This window comes from Cucurbita maxima, unplaced genomic scaffold (genome assembly GCF_002738345.1).
Source record: "Cucurbita maxima cultivar Rimu unplaced genomic scaffold, Cmax_1.0 Cma_Scf00023, whole genome shotgun sequence".
Taxonomy (NCBI): domain Eukaryota; kingdom Viridiplantae; phylum Streptophyta; class Magnoliopsida; order Cucurbitales; family Cucurbitaceae; genus Cucurbita; species Cucurbita maxima.
The window spans coordinates 1,366,639-1,386,050 of NW_019272039.1; the positions used below are offsets into that span (position 1 = coordinate 1,366,639).

The 19,412-nt window shown below is 39.1% G+C and overlaps 5 protein-coding genes and 1 long non-coding RNA gene across 18 annotated transcripts; 4 read left to right on the forward strand and 2 right to left on the reverse strand.

Annotated features, from left to right (window-relative positions):
- Positions 1 to 194: 194 nt before the first annotated feature.
- LOC111497265 (probable beta-1,3-galactosyltransferase 2) lies at positions 195 to 3,698 on the forward strand. Of its 3 annotated transcripts, XM_023148023.1 has the most exons (12): positions 196 to 546; positions 649 to 799; positions 1,108 to 1,204; positions 1,306 to 1,358; positions 1,442 to 1,656; positions 1,768 to 1,831; positions 2,029 to 2,101; positions 2,200 to 2,320; positions 2,456 to 2,543; positions 2,638 to 2,763; positions 3,018 to 3,127; positions 3,219 to 3,698. In XM_023148023.1, the coding sequence occupies exons 2-12, from the start codon at positions 684 to 686 to the stop codon at positions 3,365 to 3,367; spliced, it is 1,212 nt and encodes a 403-aa protein (XP_023003791.1). In that variant the 5' UTR covers positions 196 to 546; positions 649 to 683; the 3' UTR covers positions 3,368 to 3,698. The 3 variants fall into 3 exon arrangements, with proteins under 3 accessions (XP_023003792.1, XP_023003791.1, XP_023003790.1); XM_023148024.1 differs by having other exon boundaries at positions 195 to 799; positions 2,641 to 2,763; XM_023148022.1 differs by having other exon boundaries at positions 196 to 799.
- Positions 3,699 to 4,245: 547 nt separating this feature from the next.
- Positions 4,246 to 6,284, forward strand: LOC111497189 (autophagy-related protein 8C-like). Of its 5 annotated transcripts, XR_002720574.1 has the most exons (7): positions 4,248 to 4,358; positions 4,594 to 4,668; positions 5,042 to 5,097; positions 5,188 to 5,240; positions 5,713 to 5,831; positions 5,911 to 6,184; positions 6,231 to 6,284. XR_002720574.1 is itself a non-coding variant. In XM_023147899.1 (6 exons), exons 2-6 carry the CDS (start codon positions 4,632 to 4,634, stop codon positions 6,015 to 6,017), a joined length of 372 nt encoding a protein of 123 aa, XP_023003667.1. In that variant the 5' UTR covers positions 4,246 to 4,323; positions 4,594 to 4,631; the 3' UTR covers positions 6,018 to 6,226. The 5 variants fall into 5 exon arrangements, 4 of the variants coding, with proteins under 4 accessions (XP_023003667.1, XP_023003664.1, XP_023003666.1 ...); XM_023147899.1 differs by lacking the exon at positions 6,231 to 6,284 and having other exon boundaries at positions 4,246 to 4,323; positions 5,911 to 6,226; XM_023147896.1 differs by lacking the exon at positions 6,231 to 6,284 and having other exon boundaries at positions 5,911 to 6,226.
- On the reverse strand, positions 6,263 to 7,419 carry LOC111497190. Its single transcript, XR_002720575.1, has 2 exons — positions 7,141 to 7,419; positions 6,263 to 6,768 (listed from the first exon to the last, which is right to left on the reverse strand). It is a non-coding gene; the product is annotated as an uncharacterized LOC111497190 (long non-coding RNA).
- A 467-nt stretch (positions 7,420 to 7,886) lies between these two features.
- Positions 7,887 to 10,621, reverse strand: LOC111497256 (ankyrin repeat domain-containing protein 13C-like). Its single transcript, XM_023148008.1, has 2 exons — positions 8,959 to 10,621; positions 7,887 to 8,451 (listed from the first exon to the last, which is right to left on the reverse strand). Exons 1-2 carry the CDS (start codon positions 10,363 to 10,365, stop codon positions 8,083 to 8,085), a joined length of 1,776 nt encoding a protein of 591 aa, XP_023003776.1. The 5' UTR covers positions 10,366 to 10,621; the 3' UTR covers positions 7,887 to 8,082.
- A 323-nt stretch (positions 10,622 to 10,944) lies between these two features.
- Positions 10,945 to 14,820, forward strand: LOC111497225 (arogenate dehydratase/prephenate dehydratase 1, chloroplastic-like). Of its 4 annotated transcripts, none has more exons than XR_002720579.1 (12): positions 10,946 to 11,295; positions 11,585 to 11,649; positions 11,725 to 11,817; positions 11,896 to 12,096; positions 12,245 to 12,325; positions 12,419 to 12,514; positions 12,828 to 12,905; positions 12,979 to 13,068; positions 13,162 to 13,229; positions 13,470 to 13,551; positions 13,828 to 13,972; positions 14,679 to 14,820. XR_002720579.1 is itself a non-coding variant. In XM_023147948.1 (11 exons), the coding sequence occupies exons 1-11, from the start codon at positions 11,016 to 11,018 to the stop codon at positions 13,879 to 13,881; spliced, it is 1,188 nt and encodes a 395-aa protein (XP_023003716.1). In that variant the 5' UTR covers positions 10,946 to 11,015; the 3' UTR covers positions 13,882 to 14,204. The 4 variants fall into 4 exon arrangements, 1 of the variants encoding a protein (XP_023003716.1); XR_002720580.1 differs by lacking the exon at positions 14,679 to 14,820 and adding an exon at positions 14,347 to 14,368; XM_023147948.1 differs by lacking the exon at positions 14,679 to 14,820 and having other exon boundaries at positions 13,828 to 14,204.
- Positions 14,821 to 16,118: 1,298 nt separating this feature from the next.
- LOC111497226 (protein PHOSPHATE STARVATION RESPONSE 1-like) lies at positions 16,119 to 19,390 on the forward strand. Of its 4 annotated transcripts, none has more exons than XM_023147951.1 (7): positions 16,119 to 16,681; positions 17,287 to 17,512; positions 17,621 to 17,697; positions 17,811 to 17,850; positions 18,007 to 18,094; positions 18,355 to 18,457; positions 19,027 to 19,390. In XM_023147951.1, the coding sequence occupies exons 1-7, from the start codon at positions 16,652 to 16,654 to the stop codon at positions 19,216 to 19,218; spliced, it is 756 nt and encodes a 251-aa protein (XP_023003719.1). In that variant the 5' UTR covers positions 16,119 to 16,651; the 3' UTR covers positions 19,219 to 19,390. The 4 variants fall into 4 exon arrangements, with proteins under 4 accessions (XP_023003719.1, XP_023003718.1, XP_023003721.1 ...); XM_023147950.1 differs by having other exon boundaries at positions 16,120 to 16,681; positions 17,796 to 17,850; XM_023147953.1 differs by having other exon boundaries at positions 16,597 to 16,681; positions 17,361 to 17,512; positions 17,796 to 17,850.
- The last annotated feature ends 22 nt before the right edge of the window (positions 19,391 to 19,412 follow it).

Below are 19,412 nucleotides of genomic sequence, written 5' to 3' on the forward strand. Positions count from 1 at the left end.
GGCTATGGACTATCTGGTTCTCCCTTGAATTGGGCTATGGACTTGGGCTGTTACCCTTATTTTATAAATAAAATATTAATTTACTTTTCGGTTATTTCCATTTTTGTGCAAAAACGTTTAGAGGCGTTTCCTAAAAAGTGTTCTTCTTTTAGACAATGGGTTTTCTAAAATGTAAGGGACACTTTTGTGCAGAAGAACAAATTTCTGCTCCCTGTGGCTTATTGAAAATTCGGGATGAAATTATGGATGAAGGCCAAAAGTTATTTATTCCTCAAAGGAATGTTCAACTCAAGGTTAAACACAATGGTCTTCTCCCTTTAATATATTCAAAAGTTCCCACTTCATCATTATTGACAAGTGCTGTACTCCTAACCGAAAATGAAAGCAAAATCACTGCTGCTGTTGGTGCTCGATACGGGATCGGAGTTTTTAACTCAACACCATTGTTAATGGTGTACGGAGAAACGACCCAATTTCCACTTTTGAGATAAAACCCGAATTCGATTGTAAACAAATGGGGTTTCAATCCATTTGACCCACAAAGCCGTACCTTCCCTAATCGCTGCTCCATTATTCTTTCTGGGTTTCTTTCCTTGGTTCGTTTTCATTTAATTCCTTTAATTTTACTTTACTCTTTTGAATCTCAAGTGTGTAGAGTGTACTAAGTTGGGGAAAGGAGGGAAATGCCGATGAAGAACAGAGGAGGCGGCGAGTTTGCTTCAAGAAATGCTTTCTCTAGGAGTTGGGTTCTTCTCCTATATCTTGGGAGCTTTTGCGCTGGAATGTTCTTCACTAACAGGTTTCTTTCTCTTAATCTTTCTTGGGTTTGGATTCCATTTATACCTCAAGGCTTAAACCACGAATTCCCCAGTTTGTTTACTAAATTATGCACATTGGCGTTATAGATTTTCAACTGATTTCAATTTCTTTATTGCTTGGAAACTTTCATCTGCAGTTCTATTTTCTATTGGCGGCTGATAATCTTTGATTTTAGCATTGATGAAACTATTATCGCATTCGTTACTCTCTGCTACGATCAATCATTTTTTAATTTGAGAATTACTAACTTCAATGCTTGGATTTCATTCCTTTTCATACATTACCCAGAATGTGGATGGTTCCAGAAGGAAAAGGAGCTTCAAAAAATTTTAGGGTTGCTGATGTTCAAAGGAAGATAAAATCTGAGGAGTGTAGTCCAGAACGTGTGAGTATATCTTTCAGACATCTGCTTTTCATCAATTTACTAAACTTTTACACTTATTTGGGATCTTTTTGACTGTGTCACTGTAATTCTTTTTGGTGAAGAATGCATACAATGCAGGCATAAGTGAGAATTCAAGGACACAGCTGAGTATCCAGTAAGCCGCTTGTTTCTTCAAACACTGCTATCAGTGCTTATGTTTTCTCAAATGTTCTATAGAAGTTATCTGTATGGTTACAGGGAACTGAATCACACGATTGCAGATTTGGAAAGGAAATTGGCAGCTGCATTAGAAGATAACGAATCTGCTTCAAATGGATCTCTCACATTGGACAATTCAAAGACTAATGATTCAACTTCAAAGAGAAAAAAATACTTTATGGTTATAGGAATAAATACAGCTTTTAACAGTCGGAAGCGAAGAGACTCGATTCGTAGCACTTGGATGCCACAAGGTGAAAACCAATAGTCCCATGTATAAATTTATGTTTGTTTTCAACTAGTTTGAGGGAACATGAACATTTATTTTAGTGTCAAACTGTTCTAATGGGGAAAATATTTTCAAGGTGAAAAAAGAAAGAAGCTGGAGGAAGAGATGGGCATAATCATACGTTTTGTTATAGGACATAGGTAAGAAAATAATGTAGTCTGCATAATTAATGAAGCTGAATTCACAGAACACTTAGAAGATCCATGAATTAGCTAGCCTTCATTTATGGTCCTTTGCCATATGTTCACCTAGCATCTCATGAACATCTTTTAGTTATGTAGAGTATACATAACTAAGTAATCAATAAAAGTTTCTCATCCTGTCTCGATGTTACTAGTTCAACATCTGGTGGCATTCTTGATAAAGCTGTTGCTGCAGAGGAACTTACCAATAGAGATTTCTTGAGACTGGTAGTGCTGTTATTTCCCTGTTGTGTCTAACTAAATGCAAGAATTACGTGCAACAATACAACTTATGCATTCGCATTTTTTTCCAATAATGAAAGCAGAATCATGTCGAAGGCTATCTAGAACTGTCAGCCAAGACAAAAACTTATTTTGCCACTGTTGTTTCTCTGTGGGATGCTGAGTTTTATATTAAAGTCGATGACGATGTCCATGTCAACTTAGGTAAAAGTCTATGAGATGAGCTTTTGAACCAGTTATTATCATTTTTCATTGAGGTCCTTGTGGAACAGAATGTTTTGTTATTTCAGGAGCTTTGATTATGCATTCATACTGTTCTTGCTTTATGATTTATTGCAGCTACTCTCGGATCAACTTTAGCTGCACATCGAATGAAGCCTCGGGTTTACATTGGTTGCATGAAGTCTGGACCTGTCCTTTCACAGAAGTGAATGTTACTTCTATGTTTTGTAGCTAACGCTAATAGTCGGAATCTTTAATCTTTGATTTCTTAAACATCTTTTCTTTTTCCTTTGCCACAGGGGCGTCAAGTACCATGAACCAGAGCATTGGATATTTGGTGGAGAAAGAAACAAGTACTTTCGTCATGCCACGGGGCAGCTTTATGCAATTTCAAGGGAGCTAGCAAAGTATATATTAAAGAATCAGTAAGTTTCTTTCCTCACAATCCCAGATTGCTTCACAAACCATTGTTTCATATCGATTCTCGTAGACAAAGCTAATTCAGAATTGTCTTCCATTCCAAGTTATAACTTGTATGCATGTGCTTCATATTGGCGTAGAGTTTGCTCCCGTAAATATAGCCATCCTCACCCGCTCACTTCAAACCCACAAGCCTCTATTCTATTCTGATTCTGAGAGTATTAAAAAAAATCTATCGTTCTGAATTAAACCTGTGCAGAGATGTGCTGCACAAATATGCTAACGAAGACGTCTCATTGGGATCTTGGTTGATTGGTTTAGATGTGGAGCATGTAGATGACAAAAAACTATGCTGCGGTACCCCACCCGGTAAATTATGAAACCCCATTAGTCCTGGTTCTCAAAAGCTCAAAATAACTGCCAAGAATTAGTAAATATCTAACGGTGTCTGGTGTGCAAGATTGCGAGGTGAAGGCTCAGAGTGGACATCCATGCGCGGCTTCATTTGACTGGAAATGCAGTGGGATTTGTGAGTCTGTAGAAAGGATAACGGAAGTTCACAGCCGTTGTGGGGAAGATGAGAATGCAGTGTGGAGCAAAAGCTTTTGAGAGAATCATTGCTTTTCAAAGTCAAAGAAGGAGAGATAAGAGAGAAACGAAGCACACGCAAATGATGAAATGATATGAAATGATACACATTTGAGATTTCCTACATGTCGTCCAGGACACAGTTGTTGATGCCACCCAGAAACACAAAAAAGACGGAAGCTTAAAGAGTGTGCTGAAACTTCTTTAAACATTGCCCCTTACTCTGCACCCTTTCTCTTTTCTCATTGTACTGTAAAGATATGATTATACAGAAAAGAAAGAAGGAAAATAATCAAACTGTGATGTCCTTGTCACTGCTCTCTCTTTCTCTCTTACGTTTTCTTCATTCAAATCTTTCACATCTCCCATAATAAATACTTCTTTGTTTTATGTGATTCCGTCTTTTTCAAGTATTTTTGTTCTTCAGTGCATTCAACTTTTAAAACACAAGAATAAGATACTTATCTATGCTAATGGATATCGAGTAGAAGAAAGAAAGAAACGCTATTATCATTGGCATGATATCAAAAGCAAAGTTTGAAAAGTTTTATGTCAACCAATGTTGAAAAAATGGTCGATAAGGATGGAAAATATCTATAAAATATCTTTGATTTATTTGTTTCTTTTTTTTGTTCCCAGATTTTTGTGTTAGTTGCCATTGGTTTAATTTGATTATGGGTTGCATGTATTTTGATTTATTTTAGATTATTTGTTTTGATTTTTTTTAAAAAAAATTATTTTAGATTTTATTTTATCTTGGAAGAAAATTCTCCTTAAATTGTATCAAAAAAATGAAAAAAATAAAAAATTCCTTCGTTCTTCAGATTTTGTTACTTTTTATTTTTTGAAAGCGTGTAAATTATTCGTTGCGTAAATATTCTGAAAAATAGTTACAGAATCGGGCCTGTTTTAAATGGACGGCTCACACTGAGTGATAACTTGAGAGACGGGGAATCTGCTCCGACGGGAAAGAATAGGTAGGCTGATAGATACGTATTTGAACAGCAAAGAGGTTCGTTCATCTACCAAACTCACGAGCCATGATCAACTACCGTCTGTGTTTAAATTCTCCTTTCACTTGCCTTTTGCAAATTCATCACTGAAATAGTGAAATTCTAAACGCCCTTTTTTGATCTTCAGTTGGGTATATCATTACAATAAACTCTGCTTTCTTCGCTTTTTCATTTTGATTCTGCTTTTCTCGAAACTGAATTCTTTGTGGGGCTGTAACGTTTGGCTATCTTCAGATTTGGCCGAGAGCAATCGTCGCGTGAGATTCTAATCCATGGCTAAAAGCTCGTTCAAACTCGGAATTCCTTTGGGTAATCATTTAATTTTAGTCGCTCAAGCTCTATATACATCCGTTTTCTTCTTTTAGTATATATATATATTGGCGTAATTCGTGTATTTCTATTGAGATTTTACTTTGGGTTCCATAATTGAACCACTAGGCCTAGTATCTGGGGACATGGAATTGAAATTCAGGTTAATTGCTTTTAATTTGTTCCTTTGTTGGCGAACTTATATGAATTCAAGCCAATAATTGCTAGTTGAAGATCTTCGTGTTGTTGTTTCCATTATTTTCTCTCCTTTTGGGTGATTCTATTCAGTTGAATCAAACAGCACATAGTCTGAATTATGTGATACTTCATGCTCAACTGTTATTGCTTACTTTGCTGGGTCTTCTCTTCTTAGAAAAGAGACAGGCTGAAGCTGCTCGCATAAGAGAGAAGTACCCCGATAGAGTACCTGTAAGAATAATGCTGCTAATCAAGTTCTTTTCTTCTCGTTTTCTCCAAAATTTGCTTCGGTTTTGGTACTGATTCTAATGAGTATAACAGGTGATTGTCGAGAAAGCTGGGAGGAGTAAAATTGCTGACATTGATAAGAACAAGTATTCTCTCTGTCCCTTCTTGTTATGAATCCATGAATTAGTATGAATGGATTAGACGTTTTCACATTCTTAACTGATAAATTCAAGTAGATACTAGCATATATGTTTGTAGCAGCAGCAGTAATATGTCAAATGAAAATAATGGAGTCCTTGCACGTAGTTTGAATGTGGAGTTCATTAGAAACACCAGAACCTAAATCTATAGTGAACATTATTGTTCATCAGGTGGTAACCTCGTTGAATTGAGTGATACCCGGAAAAAGTGCACTAGAGTGAGTTCCATTAAAGCCATAGGCCCATATTAAATCTCATGTTATAGCAGTAAATCCAGTCCCTTGATTGATACTTTATAATTCTCGATGAATCTCAAACATGGATAAGCAATTAGATGATCCATTTTGGAGGTGCCCAATATTGTATCCTTGAACAATCTTTTCATTCAGTGTGGGGGTTGTTATCTTTCCCATTGCAGATACCTTGTCCCCGCCGATATAACTGTTGGACAGTTAGTTTACGTTGTTCGTAAACGGATTAAACTTAGTTCCGAGAAAGCTATATTTGTATTTGTCAAGGACACTCTACCTTCTACTGGTGAGAGACCATCCTTTCTCTGTTAGACTCTGATCTCATGTTGAATGTAAGCATTGTAATAAATTCCTCCGTGCAACAGGTGCATTAATGTCCGCAATTTATGAGGAAAATAAGGATGAAGATGGATTTCTTTACTTGTCATACAGTGGAGAAAACGTTTTTGGTGGGTTCCTTGAAGGACAATGACATATTGACCTGTAAATTCCACCTACCAATCTATCCACCAGCCTTCTGTTTCGTTCTATTCTAGTGTGTTATAAGGGTGCTGCTCAAAGAGTGCCCCAAATGTTTTAGCTTATTTCCTTCTTTTAGTTGAGCTGTGAAACAATGAAATAGCTTTTGCTATCTTTCTAGTTGCATATCGAGCAGCAATGATAACTTTCTGATCAATTTAATCAGAATCTAACATGACATTATGACACAGGAATCACTTTAGACATGAGCCTGAAACTACTACTTGATTCTATGATATATGGAAATGATAACAGGATGAAACCTGAATTCCACAGCATGCTGAATATCTTAGCCGTATCTAGTCCAGAACTCTGAGAACCATGCTTGCCAAAATTTAAAAAACAAATACCAGAATGATGAAAAGTTTGAACCTTTTGCTAACAGAAGTAGGTTTTTCTTTTTCTCTCTCTCTCTGATCTGTTATATTGGTGCCAAGGATATTGAGACAAATCTGCCGAAATTTAATTGGAGTTTTTCTTGCGTGGGTTCATGATCCACTTGATGCCATTAGATATCCCACTTCCAATCTTTTTGGCACCATCCACGGTCGCGGCCTTGGCCTTCGCAAATCCAGGCTTAGACCTAGCCTTCTTGTCGGAGCTGTGTTCTCCTTTGGCTTTACTGCCATCGTCTTCTTCTATGGCTCCAATCCCTCCGGCTCCCCATTGGTCGGCCCAGCTTGGTGCTTCTGCAGCCATGGTGTCTTAACTCCCAACCAATATTAGACTCACCCACTATCCATTATTGGTCTTAATAGCAACAGCAATCAAATATAAATGGCTAAAAACAACCCTTGTTCGGATATCCATTATATTTACCCAGATTAGTAAAGCTACACAAAATTTAGCCTTTTCTTCAACATTCAGCTAGGTTCTTGCTGTCATATTGCTGAACCCATTTTAGAGAGAGAGAGAGAGAGAGAGAGAGAGAGATCTGATCTAAAGATTATTTTCGTAAATTTGAACATATATTGAACTAAAAGAAGCACAAACAAAACTAAGCTATATCAGAAACAGAAAAGATCTGAATCAGTAATTATTAGTAGCAGGAAGCGATGATATAGTCAAGAGCATACCTGGGGATGGAAAACGATGAAGAAATTCGGAAACTTGGGGGGAGGAATTTGAGGAAGATTAGAAAATAATTGCCAGAAACGCCTTTAGAAAGCAGAAGCAGCACATAAGGCCATAGGTGGATGGGCTGTCTTTCACTCCCCACTGTAATAATACTTTTATAAAGGACTTGCCAACTACATCTGGTTTCCATCTAACCAAGCAAACTATGCCTTTTGCTCATCTTTTTCTTTTTAATAAATTGCATCTTTAATCCTCCTCGTAATCACAAAGCATATCATTTTCACAAGCCCCCTATAAACTTTGACTACATGTGTAACCACTGATATAACCTCGGTTCAAATTCAAATTTCCATTCAAATCCAACTGTTTCCTTTCTCTCAACCATCAATTATTCAATAAGCACGTCTGTTTAGATCACAAAGTACACAAATGATTGGTTTTTGAACTGTTCATTCACAAGATCATCAATTTTAGAGGGGGCCAGCCGTGGGGCATCGGAATAAGAGATGGTCCAGAAGGGGAAAAAGTAAAAGATTCAAATTGTAAGTCTGGGGGGGGGGGGGGGGGGGGGGGGGGGGGGGGGGGGGGGGGGGGGGGGGGGGGGGGGGGGGGGGGGGGGGGGGGGGGGGGGGGGGGGGGGGGGGGGGGGGGGGGGGGGGGGGGGGGGGGGGGGGGGGGGGGGGGGGGGGGGGGGGGAGGAACATTGAACTGAATGGGCAAAGATCAAAATTCCGACAAAAAATAATAAAAAAAACTGTCAGCAACAATTTCTTTCAAGTTGACTAAAATTGTTGACTGGAATCAAAATATATATTATAGACCACCAACATTCTGAAAGGACAAGTGAGTTATAATTAGACGGTTATCTACATCGTATCTGTAAATGCAAACCACGAGCAAAAACATGAAACTAATTAAATTAATTCCTCCAGCAGCACAAATTATTTCGATTTCCTTGTGGATTTTGACCTTTTCATTTTGCTTGATTTGTCTTCCGACTTCGCCCACGTATAACCACTTGGAATGGCAAATGGGTCTATTTCGTCTTGAGCCGCCGACCACGAACAACGTTGGTTTTGCTTGCCCGTCGACCCGGCAGCCGAGTGGCTGCTGCTTCGCCTCAGCCACGTCGACGACGATGAAGTGGAAGATGAGGAAGAACAGCGCGATTCAGATGGGTCTTCTCTCCCGCCGTTGGCTAATTGTCTTGGGCTTGATAACGGCGTGTAGAATTGCTCCGCCGGTGGAAGCTCCACAAATTTGGTGAAAGTTATCACCACTCTTACGGTCGGTACCACCGGAATAGCCACCTACAAATCCAAAGACACTCGTTCAGCCGAATAATAACAAAACTTTTCTTTCTCCCAACAAATAATAATAATTATAATATCTGACCAAAATGTATTTGGGTGTTATTGTTTTTCTTTTTACAGTTTGGTGAGGAAAAAAGAAAAGCGTATTTAGAGTGGGACCCGTTCCTCATAGGAAAACCAGGATTCAGAGAAAACGCAAAATGGGGCCCAGATGCTTTCTTTGTGTGGGGTAAATCCTCCACCACCGGAGGATCAAAACAACCCACACGATCCACCATGGTGGCCCCACGAGGACGTCCATCAATCAGAGGGCGTCTAAGGCTCCCTCTACGTGAGACCGTTGCTTAGACGTCGATAAAAATAAATAAATAAAAATTAAAGAGATTGGGCATAGGCTACAAGAAAGCGAAATNCTAAGGCTCGAGAAACGGGGCCCACTTTTAATTGACCCCAGAAAGACGTCTTGCAGTTGCCGTGTTTTACTTTTCTTTTTTCAATTCTTACCTTGACCGGAAAAGTTCCCGCCGGGAACTTGGTAGTCAGCAGCTCTCTCATCCTTCTCACCGCCTTCACTTTGTTAGTCAAAATGTCGAGTAAAGGAAGAAGCTCTTCCGTCTTTAACGGAAACTGCTCCGTCAACCAAACCGATGGCCGTAAGCTCCTCACGTACTCTTTTTCCCTCGTCTGCGGCGCCTCAATTGGAGCCGCCGTAAAATTCGGCCTCACGGCCTTCCGAGGCGGCGCTGCTGTCGCCGACGGTATATCCACGCTTTTCCTCGGCATCATCACCCATTCCCTCTCTTCTCGAACAAAGCTACTGTGCCTTCGCCGGTCGGTACTATGCCGGTCCGGAAGCCCGAAACTAGGGTTTTCGGCTACTAGGAATCCGTCGTCGTCTTCGTCGAGTTCCAGCGGGAGGACCTGCTCGCTACCTGCCACATCACCTTCGCTGCCGGCCACTTTTCTCGATCGGAAGCTGAACACTACGTTATGTACTTCGTAAACTTTGGCTTTCCATTCTCCGACGCTTTCGGTTTTCTCCTGTCTTCTCCAGTTTGTTCTTCCGACGAGTTCTGCTTTAGTAACGTCCATTCCCGGCCGGTAAATACTTGTCTGAGAGCAGAATCCGGCAATGTCGGACTCGCTCATCGGAGCCCCCGCGTTCTCGAACGCGTCAAAAATTTTGCGATCGTCGCGGTTGATCACAAGCAGGGAGCCTGAGGGAATGTCGTGGCTTTGATCCCCATCGCCGAGAAAGAGAAAACTCTGATCCGCGCGTTGGATCTTCAAACCATCAAATCCAGCCAACGACGTATCGGCTCTGAGATTACCATCGCGCTTCCAAATTCTGTAGGTATCCGACGGAGCAATTTTGCCAACAAACGGAATTACAGAGCTCTCAAAATGGAACGAAATTTCCATATAGAAATCACGCATTCGACGAAGAACAGCAATGACGCGTGGCAGTCGTCGGCGCCACTTGGACCAAGCGGCAAGGTGGTGGACCTGGAGGAGAATGAGCGCAATGTCCGAACTCCGGCGGCACATAGCCTCCTGCAGAGGGTTCCATCCAGCGGAATTCTGGAGAGAAATATCAGCACCAGCAGAGGAAAGAGTGCGCGCAGCAAAAGCATCCTTAAGCCTAACAGCGAGATGAAGCGGAGTTTCCCGATAAGGCACATCACGACGGTCTAGAACGGCAGAGATCTTGTCGGCGATCCGATCCTGAGCGAGGGAATCGACCTCAGTATGAATTAAAGCAGGATCGGCAAGACGAGGAAGAGTAGAAACGATACGGGAAAGAGCAGAATGATCAGCAAGAACGACGGCGTAGTGGACAGGACTGTGAGCATAATCCTTGGGTTTAATGGGGGAAAGCGACGTCGACGTGGGGGTCGACGACCTCGACATTATAGCAGTGAAAATTGAAGCAAGGAATAAGAGAAATGGGAAGAGAGCGACAAATATTGTGAAAGAGGAAGAAGAAGAAAAAGAGGGGAAGGGCAAAATAGTAAAAGCGGGAGTGGTCTTTATTGGGAAGCACAAGAGAGGAGAGAGGAGAGAGGAGAGAGGAGAGAGGCAATCGGCGCGTCTTTTTGTAATGAATAGGTTTGGAGCAGAAGCTGTGGATATTTCTTCCTTTCCAATGTCTGTACTTTCCGTCCCTTTGCCCAAACCTCAGCTGTTTTGTTTTGTTGATTAATATGTCTACAACATGTCTAATGGGCCAAGCCCTGGCCCAACTCAATCCTTCTTATCCAACAATTTTTCTATTATTTTATCCATATAAATAATAAATTAAAAATCATTTACTCAGATGACTTTCACTTAAATAAATAATACAATATTATTAACCTCATATACATAATTACTATATCTTCTATCTCCATAGGTTTGGACCAACATTTTTTTTTTTTTTTTTTTTTTTTTTTTTTAACACAGCAGTAAAGGGCTGGGTCCAAGCACGTCGTTCTCGTCCACCAATTTCACAATGCCGCACTGGGCTTCACGATTTCTCACCTACTATACCCCCTCTGGAATAACATTTTGGAATTTCTTTAATGGCTACTCTTAAGCTTCATCCATTCCAGGATTCCGCTCGAGCTTCTTCTCTGTCGGTGGCTACTTCAGATTATGGGTTTGGTTCTACTGGGAATTTCTTGAGCTTGAGGCATGACTATACCAGGCTGCGGAAATGGGAATCTTGTCGTGTGGTAGTTTCGGCTCAGGGACCAATCACTTCCGTTGAAAATGAAAAACACGCTGTCGACTCTTCGAAGACGATTAATCGGACTCTGGAGGAGCCCAAGGGTTCTCGTAAGGATTTGAGTATTCTTCCAAGTAAGTTGAACATGCATTTATTTATCCGTGAATCTAAGTTCTTATTATGTATTGGTTATCTTTTGGATTATGGAAATTGTTTGATATCGATTTTCAATTCTTTTCGGACATGGGTAATCAATAGGATTATGGCATTTATTTCTGTAGAGGGTTTTCTTTTTTTTTTTTTTCTGGGAGTGAAGTTCTCATTTAAATAGATTGTTTGATAGTTCTGCTTTGCTACTTCCTAGTTTTTGTTCTGTGTTGTTGTACCCCGAGCTAATCCTTAAGCATTACACGAACAATGCAGAACCCTTATCTGCAACCGATCTTCATTCTCCAAATGACGGTTCTAAAGTGCGGGTTGCATATCAGGTGAAGCTCGTGGGTTCTTTCATTACTTTCGAATGTCGATGGCACAGTTGTCATTGCTTCATTTGCATGTTGTAGGGTTCACCTGGATCATATTGTGAGATTGCTGCAATGAAAGCATACCCAAAGTGTGAGACAGTTCCATGTGACGATTTTGAAGCCGCATTTAAGGTTCTTAGATTTGTTTCTAACTTAATATATTTTTTGTTGCTGTTGTTCCTTTGACAATGCGAAGATCATTTTCTGCAGGCAGTTGAATTGTGGCTCGTTGAAAAGGCTGTTCTTCCAATTGAGAACTCTGTTGGTGGAAGCAATCATCGTAATTATGATTTACTCCTTCGGCATAGGTTACACATTGCCGGGGAAGTGCAATTGCAAGTTAACCACTGTCTCTTGGGATTGCAAGGTGTGAGGAAGGAGGAACTGAAGAATGTTTTGAGCCATCCTCATGTGGGTCCTATTGTTTATACTGTATTATATAGTCTTTGTTTTCTCTCGAACCATAGTCTTGGTGCATACTGATATATGGGGAGGTTCACATATTGGAAGATCTTGGTCCTTGCTTTTGGTGATATGTTTATGGCAACCTTGTCTACAGGCTTTTGATCAATGTGAGATGACATTGAGTGCATTTGGCGTTATGAGGATTAATAGTGAAGACACTGCCACAGCTGCTCAGGTTCTTTCTGGAAGCTCCATTTTTCTTTCCTAGAAATTTAATCTTGCGTTACATTAGAGCTCTTTAAAGTAACAACTATGAAGTTCTATATAGATTGTGGCCTCTAGTGGAAAAAGAGACACTGGAGCGATTGCAAGTGCTCGAGCTGCAGAAATTTATGGGCTCAATATTCTTGCAGAAAATGTTCAGGTAAAACTTCTTTTAATTTACTCAATCAAATTTTCCATTCTCTTGCATTGCAGTACTTCTCCCTTCTCTAACAGACAAAACTGGAGGAACAGATAATATTGTCAAATAACCAATTTAATATGAAAGCTTCTAACAATTTTTCTACCGCAGCAGTAAAATATGTTTCAGGATACGACAATTGATTGAACAAGTTGTAATCTCCTCTTGTCTTGTAAACATTATCCGTATAGCAACATTTTAGGTGTTTATGTTCATAAATGCCAGCTGTTATATGGAACTTGAAGGTGATATGTCCCTTTTTTGAAATGGCCAGGATAATGATAATAACATCACACGTTTTCTGATTCTTGCAAGAGAACCCGTTATTCCGGGAACAGATAAGCTGTACAAGGTAAAATTTTCTTTGGTAGTTAGTTATGGCCTTTCTTTATACATATTTAATACATTTTCTTTTTTCCCTTCAGACCAGCATTGTCTTTACTCTTGAGGAAGGACCCGGTGTTCTATTCAAGGCCTTGGCAGTCTTTGCCTTGCGGGAGATTAATTTGACAAAGGTATGCTTGAAGTTAGATTTTACTTATTCTTGTTATGCCTTTTAAGTGACTGGCAAGCTTACAGTTTTAGCCTTATTATTTGGAGTCATTCAGATAGAGAGTCGTCCGCAGAAACAACGTCCTCTAAGGGTTGTAGATGATTCCAATGAAGGAAGAGCAAAGTGAGTAAGAATTTACTGTATACTGAAATATTTGGAACAATCATAATTGAACATGTAGTTAATGCTAGAAATTGACTAGAAAATTGTCATTAATAAAAGTTAATACTCAATAACCATCGGTAGGTTATAAAAGCTTTTAGCTTGTCCACATACAACTGCTTTAGTCTTTATTTCTTAAAAGGCAACTTATGATCGGGTTAAAAGGTTTATGATGAAAGCTTACCATCTTGGTGTTGGCAGATATTTTGATTATCTCTTTTACATAGACTTTGAAGCTTCAATGATGGAACCCCGAGCTCAAAGTGCTATGGCACATCTACAGGTCTGTCCATTATAATTTGTGGATTAAGGGAAGGTTAATTTTCCACTCTTCATTTGTAATGATCTTATTGTACATTCCAACCAGCAGTTATATGTTATATTTCTCTCACTTCAGTAGTCGTAATGTCGTGCTTTTTAAATAGAAACTTTTGAGTTTCCTAGAAAGAAAGGTTAAAAGAATTAAGTTAGGAAAACAAGCTTTTATTTATCAACCATCTAATATTAGGAACAAATTTTCTTTTTTACCAAGGCCTTACAGAAAAGCATTATCTTGCAGGAATTTGCAAGGTTTCTCCGAGTTCTTGGATGTTATCCAGTTGACAAAGTTTGATTACTCGTTATCTTATACAGAGAAAAGTGTGTCGTTTATTTCCAGTCTGGCGGGAAGAAATGCCAGATTCGGGTTCTGAGATAAATGAGAGGTCAGTTGCAACAAGGATAAACTTTTTTTTAGCAGAATCCTTCCCTGGCATTCTCACTTCATCATTCTTTTAGCAATATCCATGGTTATAGGAAGACTTGTATATGTATAACTTGATCAAATTGGAAGGTGCACGGACTAAGCTTTCTTTCTGTTAAGGATTTCACTTGCTAAATGTTTCTTGTGGCTTGCCCCTGGGAGATGAAAAATGCAATTCCTAGAAACCTACAAAACATAGAACATACAAATAAGAGGAGGGTTCGTTTTGTTCATGATTATGCTTGATAATTTCCATGATTGAGTGTATTAACAAGTCTTCAAAAACATATTTTGTTTTATTATCCTTAATAGGGCCTTGATCTCAAAACACTACAGGTGTGTTAACATTGAAAGCAGCCCTTAGAAGTAATCCAACTTGTAGGATAGTAAGCACATACAAACAAATTCCTTGGAATGGGGAATGGGATACCTTCTCATAAAACTTGATAGAGCGTTCCAAATCACCAACACGAAGCATCACTTGGACAGAGTGCTTAATCCGACAACACAATCAGAGATATGCAAGGGCATGTTGAAATAGACATGTCTGATAAATGTAGGGTACATACCATGTGTTAGTAACTTTGAACAGTGCTTGAATTAATAACATTTCTATCTCAAATTTGATTTCTTTATATCACTCATCTTTGAGAACTTTCTACCAACAGTTGGTGTGCACCCCACAAATCACACCAGATATTCAAAGGAATTCTTACCTCCAAAAAAGGAGAAAGGAACTAGTAACTTCGCTCTAGAGGAGAGGATGAAGGAGTCGCAGAGCGAGATCACGCGCCTACAACAGTTGCAGGGGAGACAACACGAGCTCCCAAAACTTACCCTTTTGTTATTATTAAATATTTTTCCAAAACAATGACTTCTCCTCTTTTTTAATGTATATTTCAAAGGAATAATTCAAAAGACTAAAATTTAAAAGTAATTATATTTAGAAAACAAATTTAATCTTTAAATTTTTTAGGAGAGACCAACGTTTTGTATAATGCTGTGAAAACAATGTGTATAAGTAGAAGAATACGTGTTGTATTGCATGAAAAATGTCAATTAAATTTTGATTTAATTTTCATTTACTAATAAGTATATTATAAATTTTGTCGCCCATATTAATAATTATTCTCAACCAAATAATTTATAGGAAGAACTAAGAATAGAAACAATAATAAATAATTGAACAAAATATAAATAAATAAATAAATAAAAAAAAAGCAACCTTTTGAGAAATGACTTGGGCTCATGAATTAAGAGTCCCCTTGAAATGGAACCATGTTCATTTGCCATGAAATGAAAAGACGAGGAGACAAAACTGTAGGGCCATGCTGTTTCCTCTACCATTCTCTACGGTTTGTTTTGAATCAAGTGAAATATTAATAATAACCCCACATAGCTGCAACCAAACCTCTCAACGCATACTTGTAGAAACGCAATAAATGGCATACCAAAATCATATATTGATATCGAATCCTTCAAAAGATTCATACATTTTCAGGTTATAAATTTGAAGGAATGTATGGTTCGATAGGGAATGAAGATTCATAAATTCTAAGCCATTAGACAGTGGATCAATTTACTGCAACATGGTTGAAGAATGCATTGTGAGTAGGTGGGATTTCAAACAACTACCTGTTCCAGATTGATTGTGTGCTTCTGATACTTTCTAAAAGATGCTCATAGATTGCATAGCAATAGAAGCCGAATTTAGAGTCGGTATCTGAATGACATCCTCATGTCCACATCAAGTGGAAGTTTGCTGCCTCCACTCGAGTCGGTATCTCAAATCTTGTCATCACTTGTGTTCATGACGTTAAATTGAAATGGATGAAAGAGTTAGAGGACATCTACACCTATCCTGTAAGCTTCAGAACATGACGTATTTGAATCTTAATCTAAGGATGGCCAGTATAGTCAAACTTCTCTGTTCTTATGATTTTAAACAACCGCTTGAGTTACAAAATTTTACTTAATCTATCAGTCTAAAGAAGCCCGGATACAATCGGCATCTGTTCTTGTCGACATCATTCCCTGTAGACAAATATAAAAAAGGCTTACCTCTGTGATTTGTGCAGAAATTGGTGTTCTTTGTGTTGAGATCTCTCCATCTGGCTGCTTTGGTTTGCTTTCTTCAGATTTTCAGGAATGAACGTCCCGAAGAATTAACAGATTTGAATCAGCTTTTGAAAGGTTTTCTACATTCGGACAAACGGGGTGCATGAAGTCCAACTCCGCCATAATTCCTTCGCTTAGGATTCCAATATCTGTTTCTTGCTCCTCTGCCAATGCCCATTTTCAGAGAATATTCTCCAATTTGAGACCGTCTTTTACCGCAGAGGCCGAGCCCCAACACCGACGCCCACATTTTCCTTTCCCCCCAAATTTGTTCGCGTCTGTGGGTATGGAAATTGCATATATTATGCTTACGTCTATGCTTACACCTTACTTTTACGCAACTGCAACGGAAGTCTTCCCAGTCCACGCCCACTGCGCCATTTCCTGACCGACGTGTTACTGTGCGAGGAAATTATGACATGCTATTTGCTAAGCATGGTCTGCGTGTCCAACACACGGTCGCATCGAGGCATTCCAGGCCCACTGCGTATAAGGTGTTCGATGAAAAGTCGCAACCGGAATTATGAGGCTCGCTTTCAACAGTGGCTTTTTGGTATGTTTCCTTAAAGACATGCACTGCTTTCGTCATATATCCATGGATGAATTTCTCCCATTGATGCTTTTTGTACGCCTCCGTTACTTAGTGATCAAGTATCTATCTTCATAAAGTAAAAACATTAGAATTCTGAGTTTGATTACTGTGGAATTATCTGAAACGGTGTTGGGTATATTGGTTGCAGCATATGATTGGTGGGATTTGGGCTGCTTACACTTACATCTACTGCATTTTTTTTGTAACTTGATGCCAAAGGAATGTCTGAAAAGAGGACCAAAAGAATGTCCAGAATGAAGAAATTATATCCCCTAAGAAAATTGGGGACAACTTTTTCAGTTTTTTCAGCCATCTGTTTTCACCCAATCATAGATATAGTTGAATAAAGAGCAGGCCAGAAATTCTGCCTCTCCAAACTTTCCATTTCCCAATCAAACACCATGGAGACTAAACGGTCCCTTCTGAGTTGCGAAAAGCAGCACAAAAGGCCAAATGAATGCAACAGAATCTCACATACTATTTATTATCGTCTACTTCTGCTGTTTCATTCTCTCTCTCTATGAGGCATAAAGTGGGTTTGAACTGAGCTTGGTACTCTTTTTAAGGGTCTTTTTCCACGTCCCCTTCAAGAATTATGCATCAACATAATCATTATTCAACTTAACATGAGGGTTTCTAGGCGGAGAGTATTGAGCAGCAGTTTCCATGATATCAACTTCAGACCCCCCATGGTTAGACCTTATGTTCGGTCCAAAATGCCCAGATTAAGATGGACGCCTGATCTCCATCGCTGCTTTGTTCATGCAGTTGAACGCCTGGGTGGAGAAGAGAGTAAGCTTGAGCTAATCCATCATGAATCTCTGTCAAGTTCTCTTCTTTTTCCTTTTCATTTTTACTCTTCTGATATTCAAATGAGACATTTTTTGGTTTTTCTTTCAGGAGCTACTCCAAAGATGGTATTACAGATAATGAATGTGAATGGTCTCACCATATCTCACGTAAAAAGCCATCTACAGGTGCAGATTTGTAGCTTTTTATGATTCGTTGTTACCCTTCTTCTCTCCTCTTCTGCTGGCAGCTTATGAACGTTCTTAATTAGTTTAATAATGCTTAGGTTTGCCATGGACAGATGTATAGGAGCTCAAAACAGGAGCAAGAAACGCCTCAAGGTTCTTCATTCCTATTTCTTATTTCAAGTTTACAACCTCTGTTCCTGTATGTTTATGCTTATATTCTTGAACAAGCATCGATCACCCTGGTCATAATCAGATTTTTAAGTCAAAAACTGCAAATATAACATAATATATGCTTGCTCCTTGTGACAGTGAAAAAACTCAACAACCATCAGGTTCCGGGGCATCAACTTCCTAACCAGCTCCATGGACGTCGCTTCATCCATCAGAAACTTGCTCGGTTTGTGATTCTCTCCATACTCTTGATTACTGCAATGAAGTTTGGCATATATATAATACCAGAAGGTCTTTCAAGGAAAGAATCATACACTAGATGGCAAGCAATAGTAAAAGCACTATTTTATATCTCATGCATACATGATGAACAGTGTTTGCAACTTTAGGAAGGGGAGGGTGTTGTTAGGCTGATAAGGGGAAGAAGAGGGGATATGTGCTTTTTTCGTTCATTAGATCGATTTACTGAGAAAGTTTCTTTTCCAGGAAAGAGAAGCAAGAGATATCAAATGAACAAAGAAAGTGTAAAGAGAAGAAACCAAATTCTTACCTCATCTTCAAGGACATAACAAAACGGTGCACTGTTCAAGTACTCTCTCGCTCTGTACTTTCTCATATTCATATTCAAGATTCTTCGTCAAACCACTCAGGATTTGTTTGCTAAAGTAACTATTTTTGTTTCTAGTTTAAACCCAGTTTCGTTTTTTGTGATTTCCCACCTTGGTTAGAGAGGATAACGCATCATTCCTTATAAGAATGTAGAAACCTCTCCCTCCTCCTATGGATGTATTTTAAAATCACGAGGAGTTTGGAAGGAAAAGCCCAAATATGACAATATCTAGTAGCGGTGGGCTTGAATTTTTACAAATTGTATTAGAGCCCGACACTGAGCGGTGTGCCAACAAAGACACTAACCCCCAAGTGGGGTGGAGTAGAGAACGAAGCATTCCTTATAAGGATGTGGAAACCTCTTCCTAGTGGACTCGTTTTAAAATCTCGAGTAAAAGTCCGAAAGGAAAAACCCAAAAAAGACAATATATGCGTAGCGGTGTGCTTGGGCTGCTACATTTTTATGTAAAAATGAAAGAACAAGAAATATTAAGAACAAGAAACGGAACCACATTCAGTTTATTATACACTATGCTCCTATATTTTCAGGAACAAGATTGTTTTGGGAGTTCGAAGAGCCATCAAGATTTGAAAAGGTTGGATCATAGCAACGCTGTAGAGAGAGTTGGCGATGAAACAATGTCTCTATGTCTGAGCTTAAGGTCATTCCAGCCATTGATACTGAGTAAAGCTGCGAATTCTGATGTTAATGATGTGTCTCTTGAGCTTAGTCTTGCTTGAATGCAACAGTCAGTAGGATATAAAAATGTTGCAGGTTCCACCTAACACTTGAAATCAAACTCATAAAGAAAATATAACTCATTCATGAGTTCTTCCTGCTTCATCACTTCCTTATTTCATGAAATCATTTTATAATAAAACTTTGGTATAAAGCCTCCTTATCTTGTTATATTTATAGTCTAAGTTTAGTTTTT

Bases quoted from the DNA above. Each gene is read 5' to 3' on its own strand.
- LOC111497189 (XM_023147899.1), top strand. From the start codon at position 4,632: ATGGCTAAAAGCTCGTTCAAACTCGGAATTCCTTTGG. The intron at 4,669-5,041 runs GTAATCATTTAA...TTCTCTTCTTAG, and splicing joins CAAACTCGGAATTCCTTTGG to AAAAGAGACAGGCTGAAGCT. The intron at 5,098-5,187 runs GTAAGAATAATG...TGAGTATAACAG, and splicing joins AGTACCCCGATAGAGTACCT to GTGATTGTCGAGAAAGCTGG.
- LOC111497256 (XM_023148008.1), bottom strand. From the start codon at position 10,365: ATGTCGAGGTCGTCGACCCCCACGTCGACGTCGCTTTCCCCCATTAAA. The intron at 8,452-8,958 runs GTAAGAATTGAA...TTGGATTTGTAG, and splicing joins CGGGAACTTTTCCGGTCAAG to GTGGCTATTCCGGTGGTACC.
- LOC111497226 (XM_023147950.1), top strand. From the start codon at position 16,652: ATGAGGCTCGCTTTCAACAGTGGCTTTTTG. The intron at 16,682-17,286 runs GTATGTTTCCTT...ACTCTTTTTAAG, and splicing joins CTTTCAACAGTGGCTTTTTG to GGTCTTTTTCCACGTCCCCT. The intron at 18,095-18,354 runs GTTTGTGATTCT...TTTCTTTTCCAG, and splicing joins ATCCATCAGAAACTTGCTCG to GAAAGAGAAGCAAGAGATAT.
- LOC111497265 (XM_023148022.1), top strand. From the start codon at position 684: ATGCCGATGAAGAACAGAGGAGGCGGCGAGTTTGCTTCAAGAAATGCT. The intron at 2,321-2,455 runs GTAAAAGTCTAT...GATTTATTGCAG, and splicing joins CGATGTCCATGTCAACTTAG to CTACTCTCGGATCAACTTTA. The intron at 2,764-3,017 runs GTAAGTTTCTTT...AAACCTGTGCAG, and splicing joins AAGTATATATTAAAGAATCA to AGATGTGCTGCACAAATATG.
- LOC111497225 (XM_023147948.1), top strand. From the start codon at position 11,016: ATGGCTACTCTTAAGCTTCATCCATTCCAGGATTCCGCTCGAGCTTCT. The intron at 11,818-11,895 runs GTTCTTAGATTT...CATTTTCTGCAG, and splicing joins ATTTTGAAGCCGCATTTAAG to GCAGTTGAATTGTGGCTCGT. The intron at 13,069-13,161 runs GTATGCTTGAAG...GGAGTCATTCAG, and splicing joins GGGAGATTAATTTGACAAAG to ATAGAGAGTCGTCCGCAGAA.